At 38.1% G+C, this 23,593-nt stretch overlaps 1 protein-coding gene across 3 annotated transcripts in view; it reads left to right on the forward strand.

Annotated features, from left to right (window-relative positions):
* Nucleotides 1-23,593, forward strand: part of DNAH5 (dynein axonemal heavy chain 5) — a 257,848-nt gene that overhangs the window by 54,679 nt on the left and 179,576 nt on the right. For all 3 annotated transcript variants that reach the window (XM_057496308.1, XM_036896717.2, XM_057496315.1), the window contains exons 3-11: nucleotides 878-962; nucleotides 4,433-4,593; nucleotides 6,658-6,879; nucleotides 8,033-8,170; nucleotides 8,915-9,091; nucleotides 10,071-10,184; nucleotides 10,787-10,894; nucleotides 12,311-12,433; nucleotides 12,932-13,147. In XM_057496308.1, coding sequence (XP_057352291.1) covers nucleotides 878-962; nucleotides 4,433-4,593; nucleotides 6,658-6,879; nucleotides 8,033-8,170; nucleotides 8,915-9,091; nucleotides 10,071-10,184; nucleotides 10,787-10,894; nucleotides 12,311-12,433; nucleotides 12,932-13,147 — 1,344 coding nt within the window. The remainder of the gene's footprint in view (nucleotides 1-877; nucleotides 963-4,432; nucleotides 4,594-6,657; nucleotides 6,880-8,032; nucleotides 8,171-8,914; nucleotides 9,092-10,070; nucleotides 10,185-10,786; nucleotides 10,895-12,310; nucleotides 12,434-12,931; nucleotides 13,148-23,593) is intronic.

The following is a 23,593-nucleotide window of genomic DNA, read 5'->3' on the forward strand; positions in this document are numbered from 1 at the left end:
ATTCATTCATCTGTCCATGAAAGCTGGGTTGCTTCCATCTTTTGGCTACTGTGAATAATGCTGCTGTGGACATGGGTGTACAAATATCTCTTCTTGGCCCTGATTTTGGTTCTTTTGTGTGTATGTCCAGAAGTGGACTTTCTGGATCATATGATATTTTTAAAAAATATTTTGAGGAATCATCATACTGTTTTCCATAGTGACTCATTTTACATTTCTACCAACAGTGTGCAAGTGTTCCAATTTCTCTACATCTATCCCAACATTTGTTATTTTCCACTTTTTTGATATTAGCCATCCTAATGGATGCACAGATTTTATCTTTTTAAATTTGAATTCAAAACTGTGCTAACAACTATGTAAAAGAAGAGCTTCCAATACAGATCCAATACATGGTGGTATTAAGAAAAATAAACTTCTTATTTGCTTAAAAAAAAATGAAGAACTTCCTTGGTAGCAGGCCATTTGGCCAACCTTGAGATGTATAGTGACCCTCACAGATGGAACTAAACCTCTGATTGCTACTGTATGGAGTGTCCCATAGCAAATGTATTCTCATGGCATTTTCAGTGATTACTGCAATTTAATGTAATCTCTGGTGTGTTAGATTGGATTTTGAAAGGGCGGATGGTCTTTTAAAATGTGCATTTGATTGCAGTATGTATATATTAATTGAATTACTTCTTTGAATGGAATGTTTTCTATGGTGAGGCATTTTTTTCCTTCATGGTTTTTATGTTGAAAAAAATGTGATGCCTTCTATATGGTTTGCACCAGATGCAGTCCTATCTGAAAAGGGAAGACGACAGTAAGTGCTGATTTAAATGCAGTTTCTAATTCAGAACAAAGTCATGACTTTGCCCTTTCTTTTTCCCAGATTGAAAGAATTGATCAGCTTTTTGCTGCTGGAGGTCTTCGGCACCTCATGTTTTACTATCAGGATGTGGAGGTAGCAGAAACAGGTATCCAGATTTGATGTGACATAACCCCGGAATGTGTTGTTAGATTTGTTTGGGGATGGCATGAAGCAGAAGGCTGAGTGGTGTGAGGCCTGAGCAGGCCTCCTATGCTTTCACCTTGGGAGGAGGGACAGGCGGGCAGGGGGAGGCCTGCTGGGCGACTTCTGTTTTCATCCTAAGGAAAGGGGACAGATAATGGTGGGTATTTGGCCTGATTGTTCTAACTTTATTTGGCATGTTTTGTTTTCATTTTCAGCTGTATGGGCAATTGGAGAATAATCAAGCAGTTTACGTTAAGACACTTCCTTTCCATACCTGCTAGTTCATTCTGTGCAATTATGTTCTAGAACTTCTTATGGACATCTTTGTTTCTTCTCGATATAGGCACTCTTTATTTTTAACATCGAAGTAAGTGGTTGCCAATAAGCAAAACATGAGCTTTCCAGTTAAATATCACATTATGTTTATTTTCTACTGAATATGATTCAAATGGGTAATGCTGAATGACAGGTTTAATCATTTTCACTGAAGAAAAATTGCAAATCTTTGTGTGGATTCAACTGGCATATCCCATTCTACTTTTATGTGAATTCTTATAATTTTAAAGCCAAACTAGCAACATAAAAACATATATATTTTGAAGCCAACTCTCAAAACATAAAGTGATTATATTGAAGTATCATCTTTATCCTTTTATTAGTTATTAAATAAAATAACATTAAAACAGTTACTGCCTTTGGCACATAGTATAACTATGCTTCTTTGTTTAAAACTGAGGAAGTTATACATGCATACTGCAAATGACTGGCATTTCCCCAAAATTATCCAACTGATATTTTGTGGTCAGAAAGTTAAGTTTTGAATGAAAAATCAAAACAATACGTAAGTTTTGAATTCTGTCCCCGATTGCAAAACACAATCTCAGATAAAATGTTGAGTTAATCTATGAACTGATGTATGAACCGAGTGAAGATGGCCTTTGTGTGTCAATCTTACATTGAACAAGAAGCATTCATGAGATGTAAACACAAATGTAAGTTTATTTTTTGTTTCACCCTCTCCCTTTAAACCTGTTCAGTGGGAGTAGCTTTTCTTCAGACTTTGGAATAAAATTCAGACAATGCCATGACTTTCCTGGATATTCTTAGATATTTCCTAGATATTCTTTGAAATTCCTATAGTCATTTCAAATTACAAATACAATCTCCAGTTAGAAACCAAAAATATCCAGTGTTCTAAACTAGTCAATCTAAAGTTAAATCTTCTTCACTCCTGGCCCATGCTCCTCTTTCCACTCCTCTCCTGCCCTCACCGAGCAGGGACCTGAAAGTCAGTATTCGTAGCGGGAGAAGAGCATGTGGCCTTCCTCTGCTTTAGTCCGTCCTTTCCCCCTTGTCCTTGTTATGCTAACTATAGTTTCTGACTGTGTCAGGCTTGAAGTAGGGCAGAGATGAGAGGTAAGAGGTGGCAGGGAGGTTTTTACTTGACTGGCACGGTCATGAGCAGGCAGACCTGGCATCTTCTGGGCACTATGGCGGGCTCTCTAGAGATGGCCACTGTGGACACTGGCTGCACAGCCCACAGTGGTGTGTCGTCCTCCTGATGGCCATTGCCCTCTGCGTCTGTGTTTTGGTGGTGTAACACCCGACTCGCTCTGTTCTCTCACCTAGCACTCCTCTGGAGCAGGGTTGAAGATGGCTCCTGGCTTGCTTTCTTTTCAGGGGAGCCCCCATCTGGCTCACTGGAAGCACTCAGGGTTCTTGCCCCTGCATCTATGGGCATGTTTTCAGTTCCAGTTCAGCCTAGTTTCTCTTAATTTGCCCTTTTGCATGCTGTGGTTGCAGTCTCAGGGGAGGTGTTCACGTTGGTATCCTAGTCCAATTTATCCCTAAACTGCAGGAGACATAAGCCAGGCTTTTTAGGTGGTTGGGTTGAAGACCTGCTTCTTGACTAGGGTAACCAGTGGTCCTGGTTTGCCTGAGACCTGCCCATTTTCAGCACTGAAAGTCCCATGTTCTAGGAGACCCTTCAGACCTGGGCAAACTGGAGTGTTGATCACCTCATTCTTGACCGGAGGTACACTTCGCACAGCACAACTGTTCTCGCACAGTCCTTCCTCCATCTCCACTCTCAGGTCTTCTGTAGTCTGCCGTGGATGAGATGTCTCATCTGACCTAGGACACCTACTTTGAAATTTCTGCAGGAATTTTTTTTTCCTTAAAATTCTTCATTTTCTGGTATCTTTCTTGGTGCCTTGGTTGAAACTTCTAGTTTAACTTATCACTCCTGAGGGCCAGAGGATGTTAGTCGGAACTGGGACACAGTTTTGAAGGAGAGGGATCTTCTGGTCACCTTTATTGGGAGGCCCACTCTCAAAGCCCCAGCCCAGAGCTCTGGGCCAGCACCATGCGGAGGGAGAGCCCAGGAGAAGATTCCTCTTTGAGGTTGGAATCCCAGGGTTTTAGGGCTGAATTTCCAGTCCATACCCCACCCCCATGTCCCTCCCTTAGCATCTTTCCTTCCCACCCAGTAATCTTGCCTGTGCTCCACTCATTTGGAGATCTAAAACTTTCTTGGGCAGATGAGAGCACAAAGAACTGGCTCAGAGCATACTCCGTGTACTTAAATAATTCCCTCAATGAGCTGCAAGCTTGCATGACCAGAAATGAATATGCACATAATAATAATAATGGTAATGCTCAGTGAGCTAGTATTTTTATGGGCTTTTCTTTGGCCTTTACATGTATTAACCCATTTAATCCTCACGACAATTCCAGATGAAAAGTTCTAGCATTACTATTACCATTTTTCAGATGAGAAAACTGAGGCACAGAAAGATTAAGTAATTTGCCCACAGTCACTTGGCTAGAAGTACAGCTCGAGACTGAAACCCTGGGAGTGTGACCTGAGAGCCCACGCCATCATCATGGGTCTGGCCTGGCTCTGCACGATCCTGGCTCTGGTGACCTACTGACGGGCTGACCAGACCATAGCTGAGCAGGGGTGGCAGAGGGAGGTGGAGGTCTGGAATTTTGTAGGCAGAGCTGCTATTTGATCTTGGTTCTGCCGCCTGTTGGCTCTGTGACTTGGGACAGGTGACAGCTGTCTCCAGGGTTGTAGTGGGTTTTAATAGTGTAGACTGGGTACCATATGCACATGCACTTTTCACCTCTTCTCACTGCCCCATGAAGGCCTATTGTGGATGGAAATGACTTCCACAGCTTCAGCAAGAATTTGCTCTGTTTCTGTTTTTTCCTGAAGCAACAATTTTGAAATGAACCTATGATCTGGAATCAAACAAATCCTTTTAGACTCCTTTAGGGCTCAAGCTAGAGATTGTCCAAGTGGTGGGCCTTCTAGGGCACATGGAAGAGTCAACAGGACAGTATTTTAACAAGGAAACTTCATTCCAAGAGACAACCATGTGAACTGATAATAGCATTTGTGAAATTAAAATTCTTTTGCATTTATAGGACAACTTGGCTCTTCAGGGGGAGTGAATCCTATTTCTGGAAAGATTAAAAAACCTAAGGTGTTTGTGACTGAGGGAAAAGATGTAGCTCTTACCGGAGTATGTGTGTTCTTCATCAGGACTGACCCTTTGAGAGCCATCACCCCTGAGAACATCCATCGGGTAAGGAGCAAGAGCAATCTTTTACCCTGAATTATCAAAAAACACAAGATTGCTACAAAAAAATCCCTCCCTATGGAGAAATATTTATGTTCATTAAGTATCTAAAACTACTTTCAAGTAAGTATTTTAAAAAGCATTTAAAGCAAGCAATTCAGAGGACACTTCCTTTAAAGCTGTTGTGTAAGAGAACTTAATATTCAGTTATTAACAAAAATTGATATAACACCCATCAGTATGTGCATGCATGTGTGTGTTTATATATGTTTGGGTTTAACAGTGAGGTATTTCCTTTCAAAAGGAATTCTCCAGACATAATTTACTTAATGGCAAATTTCATACATTCAAAATAAGAACTACAAAAGTGGATATGCAACTTTATTTTTTGTGCAAAGTTAAGTGCATCTGTACAAGTCTCCCCTACCCTCAAGGGGTTCATTATCTGCTTGCGGTAAAATAAACTGGTAGACATTGTGTGTGCTGTTTTACTCATACTTTTATTTTGATGATTGCAATTTGGGATAATATAAAGCTTATATCTTAACCAGGGTGTCAAAGCAGTAATTTACTGGATTGAGAGACTTGAATATACAAATAGACAATGGCCAGACCATATGTAGAGATAGAACCTTGACCTACAATATGCAGCAACCTGCCCAGAAAACCATCCCCTTTTTCTACCATAAACAGCCTAGGTAGCCACCTGCTGTGTCAGAATTGCAGGAGACCAGCTAGCAAGCTAAACAATAACTGCTGTAACAGTTGGCCAAAGTGCATGAAAAGATGCTCCACATCACTAATCATCAGGGAAATACAAATCAAAACCATAATGAGGTATCACTTCACACCAGTTAGGATGGCCACTATCCAAAAGACAAGAAATAACAAGTGTTGGCAAGGATGTGGGAGAAATGGGAACCCTCCTATACTGTTGGTGGGAATGTAAATTGCTGCAGCCACTGTGGAAAGCACTAAAAATAGAAATATCATACAACCCGGTAATTCCACTTCTAGGAATTTATGCAAAGAAAACAAAATCCCCGATTCCAAAAGATATATGCACTCCTATGTTTATTGCCACATTATTTACAATAACTAAGATATGGTAGCAACTAAAATGTCTATCAATAGATGAAAGGATAAAGAAGATGTGGTGCATATACACAATGGAATATTATTCAGCCATAAAAAGAAAGAAAGCCTTCCATTTGCAACAATATGGGTGGACCTAGAGGGTATTATGCTCAGTAAAATAAGCCAGGCAGAGAAAGTCAAATACCACATGGTTTTGCTTATTTGTGGACTCTAAAACCAAAGCAAAACAAAAGACAAAAGTAGATCCAAAGATACTGAGAAGTAACTGGTGGTTACCATGGGGGAAGGTTTGGGATGGGGTGTGGAGGGTCAGGGGATAAAAGGGTGCAAAAGCTCTCAATCATAATATAAGGTGGTCATGGGGATAGTGGTGCACATGGAGAATATAGACAATGATTCTATAACATCTTCCTATGTTGACAAGTAGTAGCTGCAGTAGTGGGGGTGAGGATTTAATAATATGGTTAACTGTTGAAGCACTGTGTTGTATACTTGAAACCAATATGAGATTGCATATCAATGATACTTCAATTAAAAAAGTATATATAATTGGCTAAAAAGGCCAGGACTGGATTCATGACCACGTTCACTTTTGTGTATTTCCAAAGTGCTTCCCTGGAGCCAAGTAAAAGGCAAATAAACACCCAGGCTCACATTAGGATGCCCCGCTTCTAGCTAGTGCGTCTCCAGCTTCCTTATGCCAACTGCCAGTCAGGTGGGCCCGAGCCATCTCTTTACCCTCTATGAGGGATCACCACTCCTCTACCTGCCTTTGAGTCTCTGCCCAAATGCAAGTGACGGTGGCCATGCTGTAGCAAGCACTGAATGAGTGGCCTTTGCTTTTCTCCATTGGTTGGTCTTCATTTACCTCCATGAGGTATTTGATTCATGAACACATTCAGAAGTGACCTCGTAGCAATGTTGCAGTGACAGATAATTCTTCCAGTGAGGGATCTCCTACTTGTTTTCCAGGAGGTGAGCTTTAATATGTTAGACACTGCAGATGGGGGCCTGCTCAATAGCATGAGGCGTCTGCTGTCGGACATCTTCATTCCCACTCTCAGGGCCACAAGCCACGGCTGGCGTGAGCTTGAGGGTCTTCAGGACGCATCCAGCATCCAGCAGGAGTTCCTGAGCTCTCTGGAAGGCTTTGTAAGCGTCCTCTTGGGCGCACAGGAGAATCTGAAAGAGAAGGTAAGAACGCGTAAGTTATTCCTTCAAAAATTACCACACGGTGAACAAATCAACATATAAATGTGTGATGCTTTTCTTAGATGGTGTTAATTCCACTACCTTGCAAATCTTGAAAAAAATTTTGTGGGCATTTTTGTTACCCCCTCAAGATGTGGTAGTGACTAGATTTAAATCCCTATAGTCTGAAGTGATTAATGGATTAGGGGTTCCATAGAAATGGCCGTGATGGAGGGTTATACCCAGTGATGTCAGATGTTTGCCAGAAAAGAGAAGATATGAAATGCTTGTACCCTCCACCTTTCACCTTGCACATCGTCTGTTGTACTCTTTGGTTTTACCAAGAAGCCCTTAGGGCCTGGGCTTCATGTGGCTCCTTGGCCATGTGGGCATCTGAGAGTAACAGACGACCACACCCCTTCCTGCTTCTGAACCAACGCAGAGAAAAATTTCAGCTTTGTTTGTAAAGTGGGATAAGATCCAAATTTAGAGATTCACAGTGCCAGGTTCACCTTTACCAGAAGGAAAATGTCCTTATCAAATACCAAGGTCCATTTTTTAATTGTGTGTTTTTAAAATATTTCCTTGTTTTTATTGTGTGTTTTTAAAATATTTCTTTGTCAAGTCAGAATCCAACACATCTCCTTTCCTACCCACTTCCTTCCCCACCAAAACGAGTCTGTGTATTTGCCTTTGAGCTTGTTAACTCTAAAGGATGTTATTAGGTAAAGACATGAGAATCTTCTCCTCTAGTTAGTTTCAAAAAAGAATATGATAGATTTACTCTTATCCCCCCTCCCAAATAATTTCCTCAAAACTCCCCCACTTTCTTTGGTTTCATGACTCTTTAATTTCCAAGTTCTTTAATTCCCAAATTCTGTGATGGTATGACTCTCTCTTTCATTCATTCATTCTTTTTTTTTTTTTTTTGTGACCCAAATTTGACCTCAGCATCAATCACCCTGAGTGGTGTGCTCAGTGCGTAGGGAGGATTGGCCAGTATATATGGCTCTGTGCTTTCTTCACAGAGCAGGTGGTTTAAACTATAGACTTGCCTTAAGGTCCTTCTAGGTCTAGGGGTCAACCAAAAGTATGTGTGTCTGTGTGTGTGTTTTTAAATAGCATCATCTTATTATTTTACTTTCATTTTACTTAGGTGAACCTTCAAAAGTGTGACATACTTGAACTGAAAGCCCTAAAGGAACCAATAGACTACTTGACTCTAGCTAATAACCCCGAGACTTTGGCAAAAATAGAAGGTTGTATGAAAGTATGGATCAAACAGATAGAACAGGTAATTCTCAGAAATCAGACATCGGTTTCAGTTGCCATGTTACTGAACTAGCCAGTGCAAGAAGGTCCATCATATGCCATTCCTATTTGCCTAAATATTTTACCACAAGTCCCTAAAAGATGAGAGATTCAATGTGACTTTAATTTACAGTCATTAATTAAGGAGAGATAATAAGAATTCCAAGAGGTGCAAGCAAATGCCTTTATATGCTTACATAATTATATGATTGCACTTTGCCAATTTTTTTCTTGAAGTACAATTTACTTTGGAGAGAACCTCTGAAGTACAAGGTGTTTCCTAATTCAGTGTGTCCTCCTAAAGGAGCTTGAAACTTAACTTAAAAAAATCATTTCAGATAAGCCCTGAGTGAAAGGGTACATTACATCACAAAGTAAGCACAATGAAGATTAACCAATTTAAGGCAGGGGCTTCCCATGGTTATATTGCTCCGAGGTTATCCAGTCTGTGAACAGCCAAGGTAACTTTCTAAGGTCAGTTCCTACAAGACTTTGTTAAAGCTCCTTAAGTAAGTAGTTTTCAGTTGGAACAAGTCCACTGAATTTTTGTTGAAGTTGTAAAAATGGACATGTGTTAAGTTAGTAGAAGGCTTCATTCAAAATATGCAAGTGAATAAAAATATATTATGATTCAGATAGCACAGTTTATTTCCTTAGTTTTTACTTAAGTGTAACTCAGTATCTCCAGCCCTACTCACTGCTTAATGGGTACCCTCTGCATTTGCAGGTCCTTGCTGAGAACAATCAGCTGCGGAAGGAAGCAGATGACCTTGGGCCCCGAGCAGAGTTGCAGCACTGGAAAAAAAAACTGTCCAAATTTAACTACCTTTTAGATCAATTAAAAAACCCAGATGTGAAGGCTGTGCTGGCAGTGCTTGCCGCTGCCAAGTCGAAAGTTCTGAAGGTTGTCAGCCATTTCTTTCTGCTTTCAGAAATGGGAATGAAAATATCCCATGCCTCTTTCATGTCCTTGAGTAATTAGGAAGAGACACATGTTATATCTTTATGAAAAAACCTTAAGGTTGAATAGTATTGCCCTTTTTGTAATTTTGGATACAGAGGAAATAGCCTTTAAATTAAAGATACTTGTTGGCTGATGTACATGTATGTATATACATTGTTAGAAGGCATTGCATGTAATTAAGATGTAATGTTAATAACATGATCATATATATATATATATATATATATATATATATATATAATGAATTCAGACCAACTAGGAGTAGTAGTGATGAAAACTTACCTTGTCTATATTTTTATATTTTTAGCCCTAGTACATTAGTTTTATATCCCTGTGTAACAAATTAACCCCAAACTTAGCAACTAAGAACAACGGACACTTACTCTCTCACGTCTGTGGGTCAGAAATTTGGTTGCAGCTTAGGGGAGCCTCTGACCCAGGATCTCATGAAGCTGAGGTTGGGTTGTTGGCTCATCTGAAGGCTCAGCTGGGGAGGATCTGCCTCCGAGTTGTTCATGTGTTTTTTTGTGGGATTCAGTTCTTTGCTGGATGTTGGCCAGAGGCCTTCCTTCATTTCTTTACCAGGGAAAGTATGGTAGTGAGGTATTGAATGGAGTCAGGAGCCAGTGGGGGAGACAAGGTGTGTGTTTAAATGAAGGTGCTATTGTCCTGATGTTCTGTCCTAGTCATTGAATAGATTTTATAAGAGAAAACTTAGGAGATACTGTTAAAAATTTAGTAAAAAATCTAAAAATAACTCTCAGGATAGCAGTAATGTCCCTCAGTCCTCTGGCTTCTTTTATGTGAGATTCACAATGAAGGTCTGACCCAAGGGACTTGTGGTGACTTTTAGTGGGTGTTATATTGGAAATTCCTCTATTTATAGTCCATTAAAATTGTTTTCCTCTATTGTGCTTAGACCTGGCGGGAGATGGATATTCGAATCACTGATATAGCTAATGAAGCGAAAGACAATGTCAAATACTTGTACACACTTGAAAAATGCTGTGACCCCTTGTACAGTACTGACCCTGTGAGTTAAAGAATTTCTATTCCTTTAGTCTACTGATGATGCTTTTATATTAACTGAATTGAGTGTGGTGTTTGTTTGTAAATATTACAGTCTGCTGGAAGAGTCTTAGAAACTTAGCCACCTCTTTTTATCCTCAAGAAAATTATATATGTATACATACTTATATATATATCATCTATTTATCTAAGATATACTATATTACATTTAAAAAACATTTATTGCATATTCCATTTTATATTAAATGTTGCAGTTGACATTCTAGACTATACTCAAAGAACCGTGAGAAGAGTCATTGACTCTTTTGCTTTTTCTTAATTTTAGGAAATGCCCACTTTTTAAAATTATAAAATGACCAATCTCTTTGTCATTAACAGAAACTTAATGCTTCATGCATTGAAACAAAATTTGATCAACTGTATAGGACTAAATAATAAAAATAAAATTATCTTTAACTAGATTATATTTATGTAAAGTGTTAAATATTAAAAAAATTAAAAAATCTCTCAGCTAGATTTTTTTCTTATGAAGATGGAATGATTAGACTACTAAAATTTTGCTGAATTTGATATTTGTTTCCTGAAAACTTTTGTGGTGTCTTCCAGATTTCCATGATTGATGCTATCCCTACTCTTATAAATGCAATTAAAATGATCTATACTATCTCTCATTACTATAATACCTCCGAGAAGATCACATCTCTGTTTGTAAAGGTAAGTGCATAGTGTAGTGTCCAAGTTTTTGATAATTAGAAATTACCACGTTGGCACAACCCAATGTCTACATGTCTTATAATTAAAATCTTAATTTCTCAATAGAGATAGAATTAACTATATGTAGGAGAATCCTCCTAGCAAATCATAAAGTATTATTCCCAAAGTAATTATTATAATGAATATTGTGTTATTTATATAATAAAAAAGGAAAAAATATTTTTGAGGATTTCTTTCCCTATGTTATTTAGCATATTGTTTATTTTTCTTGGGTAAATTTTAATTAAGAAGAACTATATTTTACTGGCTTTCCCGTTTCATACTTTTTTATGTGCCACTTGTCCAAATTTATTTGATGCCACAGTTGTTTACTTAGTGTTATTAGAACAGTAATCATGATAATAAAACTACTTGCAAAGTTCAAGTAATCTATAAAGCAATTATAATGATTCTGCCAAAAAAATAACATGTTTAAACGTCATGTCCTAACTCACAAGTGTTTATGGTGAGCTCTGTTGCTTTTCCCATTTTGAACAGTCTCTAAGAAGTAAATGATATTTTCATACCAAGGCAAAAAATTTAAAGGTATTAAAATAGAGGCATTTTTGACTTATTGGACTTGTTGCAAATACTAATGCAGTAGGAGGCATGATTCTCCCTGGGAAAAGGGACACCCAGGTTGAAAGAAGGGAAGTCCATGAGATCTTTTCCCAACTTCACACATAAAATTACATATTAGGGTCAAGAGAGATGTTCCCTGAGTAGAAGACTGCAAATTTCTGTTATTACTCTAGGTTTCATGTATATTATTTGCAAGGCTCATTTTTTAACAAAATCTTGAAACCACCATGTATATAATTTTCAAAAGCCTTTCATTATAGAAATTTTGAAGCAAATATAAAGGGAAAGAGAATTGTATTCTGTACCTTCATGTACATATCACTCAGGTTCAGCAACTGTCAACACATGGCCAATATGCTCCATGGACAGCATCATGCTTTTAGTTATGAATACTTTATTGTACACTTGGAAGTTGCTGGAAGAGCAGATTTTGAGTCTTAACACACACCCACACACAAACACACACACACCCACTGTTATCTATATGAGGTGATGGGTGTGTCAGTTAACTTGATTGTTAATTGTAATTATTTTTAATTGTGGTAATCATGTCAATATATATTGAGCATCACTGTACACCTTAATTATATACAATTTTTCTTTGTCAAGTATGCCTCAGTAATGCTGGGAACCAAAGGGCTAGTGCTTGATCATAGGTGTGATAGAAAAAATAAACCCGAAGTTCAAGGTCACAGAGTGTTCACTCCGAGAGATAGAAGAGTTAAGGACCCTCTAGTCCAATTTATGATCAGTAGCGTTTTATGTACTGAACATCATTTTACTGGAAAATTCCAGGTGACCAACCAGATGATATCTGCATGTAAAGCCTATATTACCAACAATGGAACTGCTTCCATCTGGAACCAGCCACAGGATGTGGTTGTGGAAAAAATATTATCTGCAATTAAACTTAAGCAGGTAACAGCCAGTGTAATAATATATTTAGATAATGTTCTGTTATTTTTCTGTTGTTTTTTGCCAGTGCATCTAAGATCATTTAGCAATTATAATATTACTGATTTATTTACCCTTAAGAAAATTGAACGTTAATAAATCTACCCCCAAAATGTATTCACTTATCCCATCTTTTTTGGGCCTACTATGTCCCGACATGACTCTATGTACTAGGGATGGAAGGAGGAGGTAAGTTTCCTTCAGCTTCTTACAGATGAATGGAGAGATACACATAGAGTGAGGCTGCTACTAATACAGTGGTTCAAGGTGGAAAGGCTGCAACTTTAAGTTGTTTCATGAATAATTAGGAATTTGTGAAACTGGAGGATGGGAAAAGATGGTACTCCAGGCTGATGGATGAGTAAATACATGAAACTGAATTTGCCATTGCTTTCATTTAAGAGAATAAGGTTGATACCTTTGTTATGTTCCATTTCTTATACTTTGGTCCTTAATTTTAAGGAATACCAGCTCTGCTTTCACAAGACAAAACAAAAACTTAAACAAGATCCAAAGGCAAAACAATTTGAATTTAGTGAGATGTATATTTTTGGAAAATTTGAAACTTTCCATCGACGTCTTGCCAAGATAATAGACATCTTTGCAACCTTCAAGACATATTCAGTCCTGCAAGACTCTAAAATTGAAGGGCTGGAAGACTTGGTTACTAAATGTCAGGTACCTTAAAACTAAATTTGCTACCCTATCCATAAGTAAAGTGAGTATTTTATGCAAATAACTGTATTTAGAATGATTCAAATAGTCAGTCTATAATGTAAAATATAAACCCATGGCCCCAAACAACAAAGAAATTAAATTTGAGAATTGTGTAATGGTGCTAATATGTTCTTTTCAGGTATGTGATTATGAGAATGACTTTCCAGTAGTCTAAAATTAATCATCATTAATAAAAGTGTTTTCATTTGTAGCAAAAGAAAAATGTTTAAATGTAACTTATTGTTTCATTTTTATTCAAGCAAGAACTATTTCATGAAGCATACATATACTATATGTCAGGCACTAGTTGACACTGAGTTCTGAAAGGCATCTGATCTGATTATCTCTGTATTTCAGTATTTTATTTGGAGCTGTAGTAAAAAAATAAAAGGGATAAGAGTTTATTTTAGTTCTATCATTCTTGATTATTTTGATTTTTTTTTTGAGAGGGTATCTCTCATATTTATTGATCATATGGTTGTTAACAACAATAAAATTCTGTATAGGGGACTTAATGCACAATCATTAATCAACCCCAAGGCTAATTCTCAATAGTCTCCAATCTTCTGAAGCATAACGAACAAGTTCTTACATGGTAAACAAGTTCTTACATAGTGAATAAGTTCTTACATGGTGAACAGTGCAAGGGCAGTCATCACAGAAACTTTCGGTTTTGATCACACATCATGAACTATAAACAATCAGGTCAATTATGATTATTCATTTGATTTTTATACTTGATTTATATGTGAATCCCACATTTCTCCCTTATTATTATTATTATTATTATTATTATTTTTAATAAAATGCTGAAGTGGTAGGTAGATGCAAGATAAAGGTAGAAAACATAGTTTAGTGCTGTAAGAGGGCAAATGTAGATGATCAGGTGTGTGCCTATAGACTAAGTATTAATCCAAGCTAGACAAGGGCAACAAAACATCCATGGATGCAGGAGATTTCTCTCAAAACAGGGGGGGTGAGGTTCTAAGCCTCACCTCTATTGATCCCCAATTTCTCACCTGATGGCCCCCCTGTGACTGTGCCTATCTTAGGTTGTTCCTCCCTTGAGGAATCTTACCCGTCTCTGGCTAACCAGTCATCTACTGGGGCCATACAGGGAAATGTAAAGTTGGTAAGTGAGAGAGAAGCCATATTGTTGGAAAAGGTTAGCTTTTTACTTTTTTGCAGATTTATGCCCTGTGGTTTCTATGCCAAGCATTTGTCTTGAGGTATCTTTACCACTTGGAAGAATTATGATACTCGGTAATTTCGATATGAGGCACAAATTCTACTTAGGGATTGTAATTATGAAGGAAGAAGAGAAGCTATAGAAGTAGCAGATGGAAGAAAACATGGGAAGATTGATTATTTCTTTGACATATCTTCTTGTAGTGTAACATAAGTGTGTATAGGTTTTAAATTACTAATTAAATTGCGTGCACACATTAACACAATAGGAATACAGCTACATAACCAAAGCAGACCTATAATTACCAGCCATATCCAGTGAAACCAAGAAAGCCAGTTAGGTGCCCTAGGCATTTGTGAAAACTTATCAATGATATGATGGATATTGTCTAACTGAATTTGAATATTTTGAGAAAAATCAGACAAATTAAAACAACACATTCCTGGGAACTGTTCACATCCCATATGTTCTTTTAACAGTAGATAGTTTATAGTCGCAAGATTTTGGAGCACTGCAACTTGCACTTCTCCTAATTCTTGGTTGAGTTCCAACAGTATAGATCCAGTCAAATTTGTTGTTTTACTGTATGCACAGGCCAGCTTAGATATCTCCTTCTTCATTCCAATGGCAAGTCCAGGAACTGGTGGGATGAATGCAGCTACAACTGCAACAGCACCAGGATCTTTGTTGAAGTGTTTTGATGATCATCTTCTGGAATGACTCTTCCAGAGAATGTTGATGTTGGAAGTTCTTCTTCATATTGTATCTTAATTCGTTTTCTGGGTAGCCAAATTAGGCTTTGATCCTCTGTATAAATACAAACAAACCCTTTGCCCACACTTTGATATGCCCTTTATACCATTGTGAAGAACTTATTGGAGATCACCACACAGGAACTGCTTTTTTTTTTTTTTGAAGAGAAAGGAATATTATCAGAAAAATGTACTTCCATAGCTGATCACCTGACACCCTTTAAATGATCAAAATTAAGGGTATTTACAGCATGCATTAATTGGTGATTTGCAGTTAGTTTTATCCTATCAGGGAGTAATCCCCCTTTTCTTTTCTTTTTTTGTTATCATTAATCTACAATTACATGAAGAACAGTATGTTTACTAGGCTCTCCCCTATACCAGGTCCCTCCCACAAACCCCCTTACAGTCACTGTCCATCAGCATAGCAAAATGTTGTATAATCACTACTTGTCTTCTCTGTGTTGTACAGCCCTCCCTTTTCTCCCCCCCATTATGCATGCTAATCATAATACCCCCTTTCTTCTTCCCCCGCTTATCCCTCCCTACCCACCCATCCTCCCCAGTTCCTTTCCCTTTGGTACCTGTTATTCCATTCTTGGGTTTTGTGATTCTGCTGCTGTTTTGTTCCTTCAGTTTTTCCTTTGTTCTTATACTCCACAGATGAGTGAAATCATTTGGTATTTCTCTTTCTCTGCTTGGCTTATTTCAATGAGCATAATACCCTCTAGCTCCATCCATGTTGTTGCAAATGGTAGGACTTGTTTTCTTCTTATGGCTGAATAATATTCCATTGTGTATATGTACCACATCTTCTTTTTCCATTCATCTACTGATGGACACCTAGGTTGCTTCCATTTCTTGGCTATTGTAAATTGTGCTGCGATAAACATAGGGGTGCACTGATCTTTCTCATACTTGATTGCTGCATTCTTAGGGTAAATTCCTAGGAGTGCAATTCCTGGGTCAAATGGTAGGTCTGTTTTGAGCATTTTGATGTACCTCCATACTGCTTTCCACAATGGTTGAACTAACTTACATTCCCACCAGCAGCGTAGGAGGGTTCCCCTTTCTCCACAGCCTTGCCAACATTTGTTGTTGTTTGTCTTTTGGATGGCAGCCATCCTTACTGGTGTGAGGTGATACCTCATTGTAGTTTTAATTTGCATTTCTCTGATAATTAGCGATGTGGAGCATCTTTTCATGTGTCTGTTGGCCATCTGTATTTCTTTTTTGGAGAACTGTCTGTTCAGTTCCTCTGCCCATTTTTTAATTGGGTTATTTGATTTTTGTTTGTTGAGGCGTGTGAGCTCTTTATATATTCTGGATGTCAAGCCTTTATCGGATGTGTCATTTTCAAATATATTCTCCCATACTGTAGGGATCCTTTTTGTTCTACTGATGGTGTCTTTTGCTGTATAGAAGCCTTTCAGCTTAATATAGTCCCACTTGTTCATTTTTGATGTTGTTTTACTTGCCTGGGGAGATATGTTCAAGAAGAGGTCACTCATGTTTATGTCTAAGAGGTTTTTGCCTGTGTTTTTTTCTAAGAGTTTTATGGTTTTGTGATTTACATTCAGGTCTTTGATCCGTTTTGAATTTACTTTTGTGTATGGGGTTAGACAATGGTCCAGTTTCATTCTCCTACATGTAGCTGTCCAGTTTTGCCAGCACCATCTGTTGAAGAGACTGTCATTTTGCCATTGTATGTCCATGGCTCCTTTATCAAATATTAATTGACCATATGTGGTTGGGTTAATGTCTAGAGTCTTTAATATGTTCCACTGGTCTGTGGCTCTGTTCTTGTGCCAGTACCAAATTGTCTTGATTACTATGGCTTTGTAGTAGAGCTTCAAGTTGGGGAGTGAGATCCCCCCTACTTTATTCTTCTTTCTCAGGATTGCTTTGGCTATTCAGGGTCTTTGGTGTTTCCATATGAATTTTTGAACTATTTGTTCCAGTTCATTGAAGAATGTTGCTGGTAATTTGATAGGGATTGCATCAAATCTGTATATTGCTTTGGGCAGGATGGCCATTTTGATGATATTAATTCTTCCTAGCCATGAGCATGGGATGAATTTCCATTTGTTAGTGTCCCCTTTAATTTCTCTTAAGAGTGACTTGTAGTTTTCAGGGTATAGGTCTTTCACTTCTTTGGTTAGGTTTATTCCTAGGTATTTTATTTTTGTTGATGCAATTGTGAATGGAGTTGTTTTCCTGATTTCTCTTTCTATTGGCTCATTGTTAGTGTATAGCAAAGCCACAGATTTCTGTGTGTTAATTTTGTATCCTACAACTTTGCTGTATTCCTATATCAGTTCTAGTAGTTTTGGAGTGGAGTCTTTAGGGTTTTTTATGTACAGTATCATGTCATCTGCAAATAGTGACAGTTTAACTTCTTCTTTACCAATCTGGATTCCTTGTATTTCTTTGTTTTGTCTGATTGCCATGGCTAGGACCTCCAGTACTATGTTAAATAACAGTGGGGAGAGTGGGCATCCCTGTCTTGTTCCCGATCTCAGAGGAAAAGCTTTCAGCTTCTCGCTGTTCAGTATAATGTTGGCTGTGGGCTTATGATATATGGCCTTTATTATGTTGAGGTACTTGCCCTCTATTCCCATTTTGCTGAGAGTTTTTATCATGAATGGATGTTGAATTTTGTCAAATGCTTTTTCAGCATCTATGGAGATGATCATGTGGTTTTTGTCTTTCTTTTTGTTGATGTGGTGGATGATGTTGGTGGATTTTCGAATGTTGTACTATCCTTGCATCCCTGGGATGAATCCCACTTGGTCATGGTGTATGATCCTTTTGATATATTTTTGAATTCAGTTTGCTAATATTTATTGAGTAATTTTGCATCTACATTCATCAGGGATATTGGTCTGTAATTTTCTTTTTTGGTGGGGTCTTTGCCTGGTTTTGGTATTAGGATGATGTTGGCTTCATAGAATGAGTTTGGGTGTATTCCCTCCTCTTCTATCTTTTGGAAAACTTTAAGGAGAATGGGTATTATGTCTTCTCTGTGTGTCTGATTAAATTGTAAATCCGTCCAGCCCAGGGATTTCGTTCTTGGGTAGTTTTTTGATTACCGTTTCAATTTCTTTGCTCATAATTGGTTTGTTTAACTTTTGTGTTTCTTCCTTGGTCAGTCTTGGAAGGTTGTATTTTTCTAGGAAGTTGTCCATTTCTTCTAGGTTTTCCAGCTTGTTGGCATATAGGTTTTCATAGCAGTCTTTAATGATTCTTTGTATTTCTGTGGAGTCTGTTGTGATTTTTCCGTTCTCTTTTCTGCTTCTGTTGATTTGTGTTGATTCTCTTTTTCTCTTAATAAGTTTGGCTAGAGGCTTATCTATTTTGTTTATTTTCTCAAAGAACCAGCTCTTGGTTTCATTTATTTTTGCTATTGTTTTATTCTTCTCAATTTTGTTTATTTCTTCTCTGATCTTTATTATGTCCCTCCTGCTGACTTTAGGCCTCGTTTGTTCTTCTTTTTCCAGTTTGATAATTGTGATGTTAGACTATTCATTTGGGATTGTTCTTCCTTCTTCAAGTGTGCCTGGATCGCTATATACTTTCCTCTTAAGACTGCTTTCGCTGCATCCCACAGAAGTTGGGGCTTTGTGTTGTTGTTGTTATTTGTTTCCATATATTCCTTGATCTCTATTTAAAGTTGTTCGTTGATCCATTGATTATTTAGGAGCATGTTGGTAAGCCTCCATGTGTTTGTGAGCCTTTTTGCTTTCTTTGTAGAATTTATTTCTATTTTTATACCTTTTGTGGTCTGAAAAGTTGGTTGGTAGAATTTCAATGTTTTGGAATTTACTGAGGCTCTTTTTGTGGCCTAGTATGTGGTCTATTCTGGAGAATGTTCCATGTGCACTTGAGAAGAATGTATATACCCTGTTGATTTTGGATGTAGAGTTCTATAGATGTCTATTAGGTCCATCTGTTCTACTGTGTTGTTCAGTGCCTCCATGTCCTTACTTATTTTATGCCCTGTGGATCTATCCTTTGGGGTGAGTGGCATGTTGAAGTCTCCTAAAGTGAATGCTTTGCAGTCTATTTCCCCCTTTATTTCTGTTAGTATTTGTTTCACATATGCTGGTGCTCCTGTGTTGGGTTCATATATATTTAGAATGGTTATATCCTCTTGTTGTACTGAGCCTTTTATCATTATGTAATGTCCTTCTTTATCTCTTGTTACTTTCTTTGTTTTGAAGTCTATTTTGTCTGATAATAGTACTGCAACCCCTGCTTTCTTCTCTCTGTTATTTGCCTGAAATATGTTTTTCCATCCCTTGACTTTTAGTCTGTGCATGTCTTTGGGTTTGAGGTGAGTTTCTTGTAAGCAGCATATAGATGGGTCTTGCTTTTTTATCCATTCTATTACTCTGTGTCTTTTGATTGGTGCATTCCATCCATTTACATTTAGGGTGACTATTGAGAGATATGTACTTATTGCCTTTGCAGGCTTTAAATTCGTGGTTACCAAAGGTTCAAGGTTAGCCTCTTTAGTATCTTACTGCCTAACTTAGCTCGCTTATTGTCCTGTTATATACACTGTCTGGAGATTCTTTTCTTCTCTCCCTTCTTATTCCTCCTCTTCCATTCTTTATATGTTGGTTGTTTTATTCTTTGCTCTTTCGTGTTTCCTTTAACTGCTTTTAGTGGGTAGTTGATTTTATTTTTTTGCCTTTAGTTAGTTGGTCTGCTTTCTTTGCTGTGATTTTATTTTCTCTGGTGACATCTGTTTAATTTTAGGAGTGCTCCCGTCTAGAACAGTCCCTCTAAAACACCCTGTAGAGGTGGTTTGTGGGAGGCAAATTCCCTCAACTTTTGCTTGTCTGGGAATTCTTTAATCCCTCCATCATATTTAAATGATAATCCTGCTGGATACAGTATCCTTGGTTCAAGGCCCTTCTGTTTCATTGCATTAAATATATCATGCCATTCTCTTCTGGCCTGTAAGGTTTCTGTCGAGAAATCTGATGATAGCCTGATGGGTTTTCCTTTATAGGTGACCTTTTTCTCTCTAGCTGCCTTTAACACTCTTTCCTTGTCCTTGATCTTTGCCATTTTAATTATTATGTGTCTTGGTGTTGTCCTCCTTGGGTCCTTTCTGTTGGGAGTTCTGTGTATTTCCGTGGTCTGTCCGATTATTTCCTCCCCCTGTTTGGGGAAGTTTTCAGCAATTATTTCTTCAAAGACACTTTCTATCCCTTTTCCTCTCTCTTCTTCTTCTGGTACCCCTGTAATCCGGATATTGTTCCTTTTGGATTGGTCACACAGTATTCTTAATATTGTTTCATTCCTGGAGATCCTTTAACACTCTCTATGCCAGCTTCTATGTGTTCCTGTTCTCTGGTTTCTATTCCATCAATGGCCTCTTGCATCCTATCCATTCTGCTCATAAATCCTTCCAGAGTTTGTTTCTTTTCTATAATCTCTTTCTGGGTATCTGTAATCTCCCTCTGGACTTCATCCCTTAGCTCTTGTGTATTTCTCTGCATCTCTGTCAGCATGTTTATGATTCTTATTTTGAATTCTTTGTCAGGAAGACTGGTTAGGTCTGTCTCCTTCTCTGGTGTTGTCTCTGTGATCTTTGTCTGCCTGTAGCTTTGCCTTTTCATGGTGATGGGAATAGTTTGCAGAGCTGGGACGAGTGACGGCTGGAAGAACTTCCCTTCTTGTTGGTTTGTGGCCCTCCTCTCCTGGGAGAATAGCGACCTCTAGTGGCTTGTGCTGGGCAGCTGTGCACAGAAAGGGCTTCTGATTCTTGCCCGGCTGCTGTGGAGCTTATCTCCGCTGGTGCTGTGTGTGTGGCCTGCCTCGGTCACCTGCTCCGATATGGTGGAGCCATTTTGGAGGGGGAACAGCCAGGATGCTATTTATCTCCGTGAGGGGCCTCTGTGCTCCCTGCTGCCCAGGGGTTTAGAGTGCCCAGAGATCCCCAGATTCCCTGCTGCTGTACTAAGTGTCCTGGGACGTTTCCGTCTGGTTTTGAGGTCCCTTTCCTTTTAAGACTTCCAAAAAGCACTCGCAAAAGAAAAAAAAGTTAAGAAATAATTAAGAAAAAAAAAAAGTTGCTCGCTTTTCTTTGTCCCCGGGCACCGGCCTCAGGGACCCACTCACACGTCTTGCTGTCCTGTTTCCCTAGTATCCAGGACCCCACGTATGCACTGTGTCTGCGCTCTGGTCCTGATGGCTGGGGCTGGGTGTTCGGCAGTCCTGGGCTCCGTCTCCCTCCCGCTCTGCCTGCTCTTCTCCCGCCGGGACCTGGGGGGAGGGGCGCTCTGGTCCCGCCGGGCTGGGGCTTGTATTTTACCCCCTTCGGAAGGCACTATATTCTTGCAGGTGTGGATGTGGTCTGGATGTTGTCCTGTGTCCGCTGGTCTCTATTCTAGGAAGAGTTGTCTTTGTAATATTTTCATAAATATATGTGGTTTTGGGAGGAGATTTCCGATGCTCTACTCATGCCACCATCTTGGCTCCACCTCCGATTAGTTTGATTTTTAACTGCTTCATCTTATAAGGGTGTATGTAACTAATCTTAGTTTTTAAAAATGGGCACAGTGATCTAATTATGTTTTGAAGAGTTTTAAAAAACAATTTACAAAGTGTGTTTTAAATTCTTTTTGTGCATATAGTCAATTTTTTCTTGTTTGGGTTTAGTGACGCCAAAACTTGCATACATTTTTTTGTACTTGGATTTGAAAAGGATTATATAATTTATCACCACACACTGTTTTTTGTACTCTTAACACTTTTGGCCAATATAAAAATCCTTTTCATTTCCTGAGTATATGAGGTTTTGGGAGAGCAAAAGAAAAGTCTTTTTTTTATGTAGCAGAGCACACTTAAGTGAGCCATGTGAAATCTGCAAGGTGGATAATCTATACTTTGAAACTGACAGTTTTGCAAGACAAAGATGTCCATTTATTTTTCAGTTTGGAATCTACTTTCTATTCTTAATTACAGATAACTTTGTATCATATTTCAAAGTTTATTTTTAAAGGAGAAGTTGAACTGTTCATCTAAGTGCAGATAAAGACTGTTCTAACTTGATAAAAATACTGGGAAGAGATACTGCTTTGAAGATCTAAAGGAATACTGTTAATGGGTGTCCAGAGGGTAGTGAGAAAAATGTACATAGTAATGAAATGTAAGGTGGGATATTCATGCATTGGTATCAATGTTAGAGACTCAAAATTGTGACCTCCAGACATGGGACAGGTCAATTCAGTCCACCTTAGGGCTTGCAGAGCTTTTTTCTGGAATGTTCTGCCTCTGGATTATCACATGGTTATTGCTTCCTTGGTCTCCAGATCTTGATTTAAGTGTCCCTCCAAGTTTTCCTTGGTCTCTCTTTTGCCTCAATGGCAGTATGCCTCATTACTCATTTTATCACTGTCTGAAATTATTCTGTTCATATATTTGTGGCAGATTCTCACCCCTATGCCCCACTGAGAATGTAAGTTCCTGGGGGTGGGGACATTTGTTTGTTCCATTCATTGCTGTGTCCTCAGAGTTTATTAGCATATAATAGGTGTGCAATAAATATCTGTCAAGTAAATGATTTAGTAGATTGAGTTTGCCTAATTGGTTTTAAAGTCATGATTAATCAGTTTATTTACTGAATACTCTCAAGTGACTATTAAGTCCAATCATAGAGCAGAATTTTCTAAGGGACCCAAATGTTTTTAATTACCACATTAAAATGTAGTAATGCAGGTTTCCCATATTTCTTTTACATATTTCACTTAACTTGTGAAATGGGTAGTATTACATGTATACAACTTCTAAATAGAGCTAATTTTGTGGTTATATAGCATGAAAGAGTAGGTTGTTTTAACTAATAAACTTGACTTGAGAAAAGAGTAGCAAGAAGTTAATGCCATTTATATACTTTTGTTTATTCAAAGATTTAAACTGATGTTTAAATGGAAATGACTTTGAAGAAGAAATTGTGGAAGGAGGCCCAACGTTCTTCATGAAAATTATATGCCAGTGTCAACAATGTGGGCACCGAGTTTGAGAATGGCTTAGTACCTGGTTGAGAACGATACCAGAGCATTACAGCTCATTTTCAGAGCAAACAAAACCTTGGATAATAATATTTTCAAGGAGATGAGTTGCCTAGTTTGTACTTTCGCAGGCACAGATTGCAGGTTTACAGGGCAGGAGGAAGCAATTAATTCTAGAGATTCTTTAAATGGTAGATTGTCAGTTGATATTTTACTTAAGACATTTGAATCTTGGAAGAGAGTTTTTCATCTGTAGATATAACATAACTATTTTCTTCCTAAGTGATTTGTGTTCTGTTTAAGGCATTTATTTTCTGAGAAGACACACTTTTCAATGAAAAATATTATTAAATTCTACTCTGGGCTTCTTTTTTATTATTTCAGATGTGGTTAATATGAAATTTTTAAGGAAAACACCTCTTCTATTTTTCAGATGTGG

The sequence above is a fragment of the Manis pentadactyla genome, chromosome 2 (genome assembly GCF_030020395.1).
Source record: "Manis pentadactyla isolate mManPen7 chromosome 2, mManPen7.hap1, whole genome shotgun sequence".
In the NCBI taxonomy this organism is placed as follows: Eukaryota; Metazoa; Chordata; class Mammalia; order Pholidota; family Manidae; genus Manis; species Manis pentadactyla.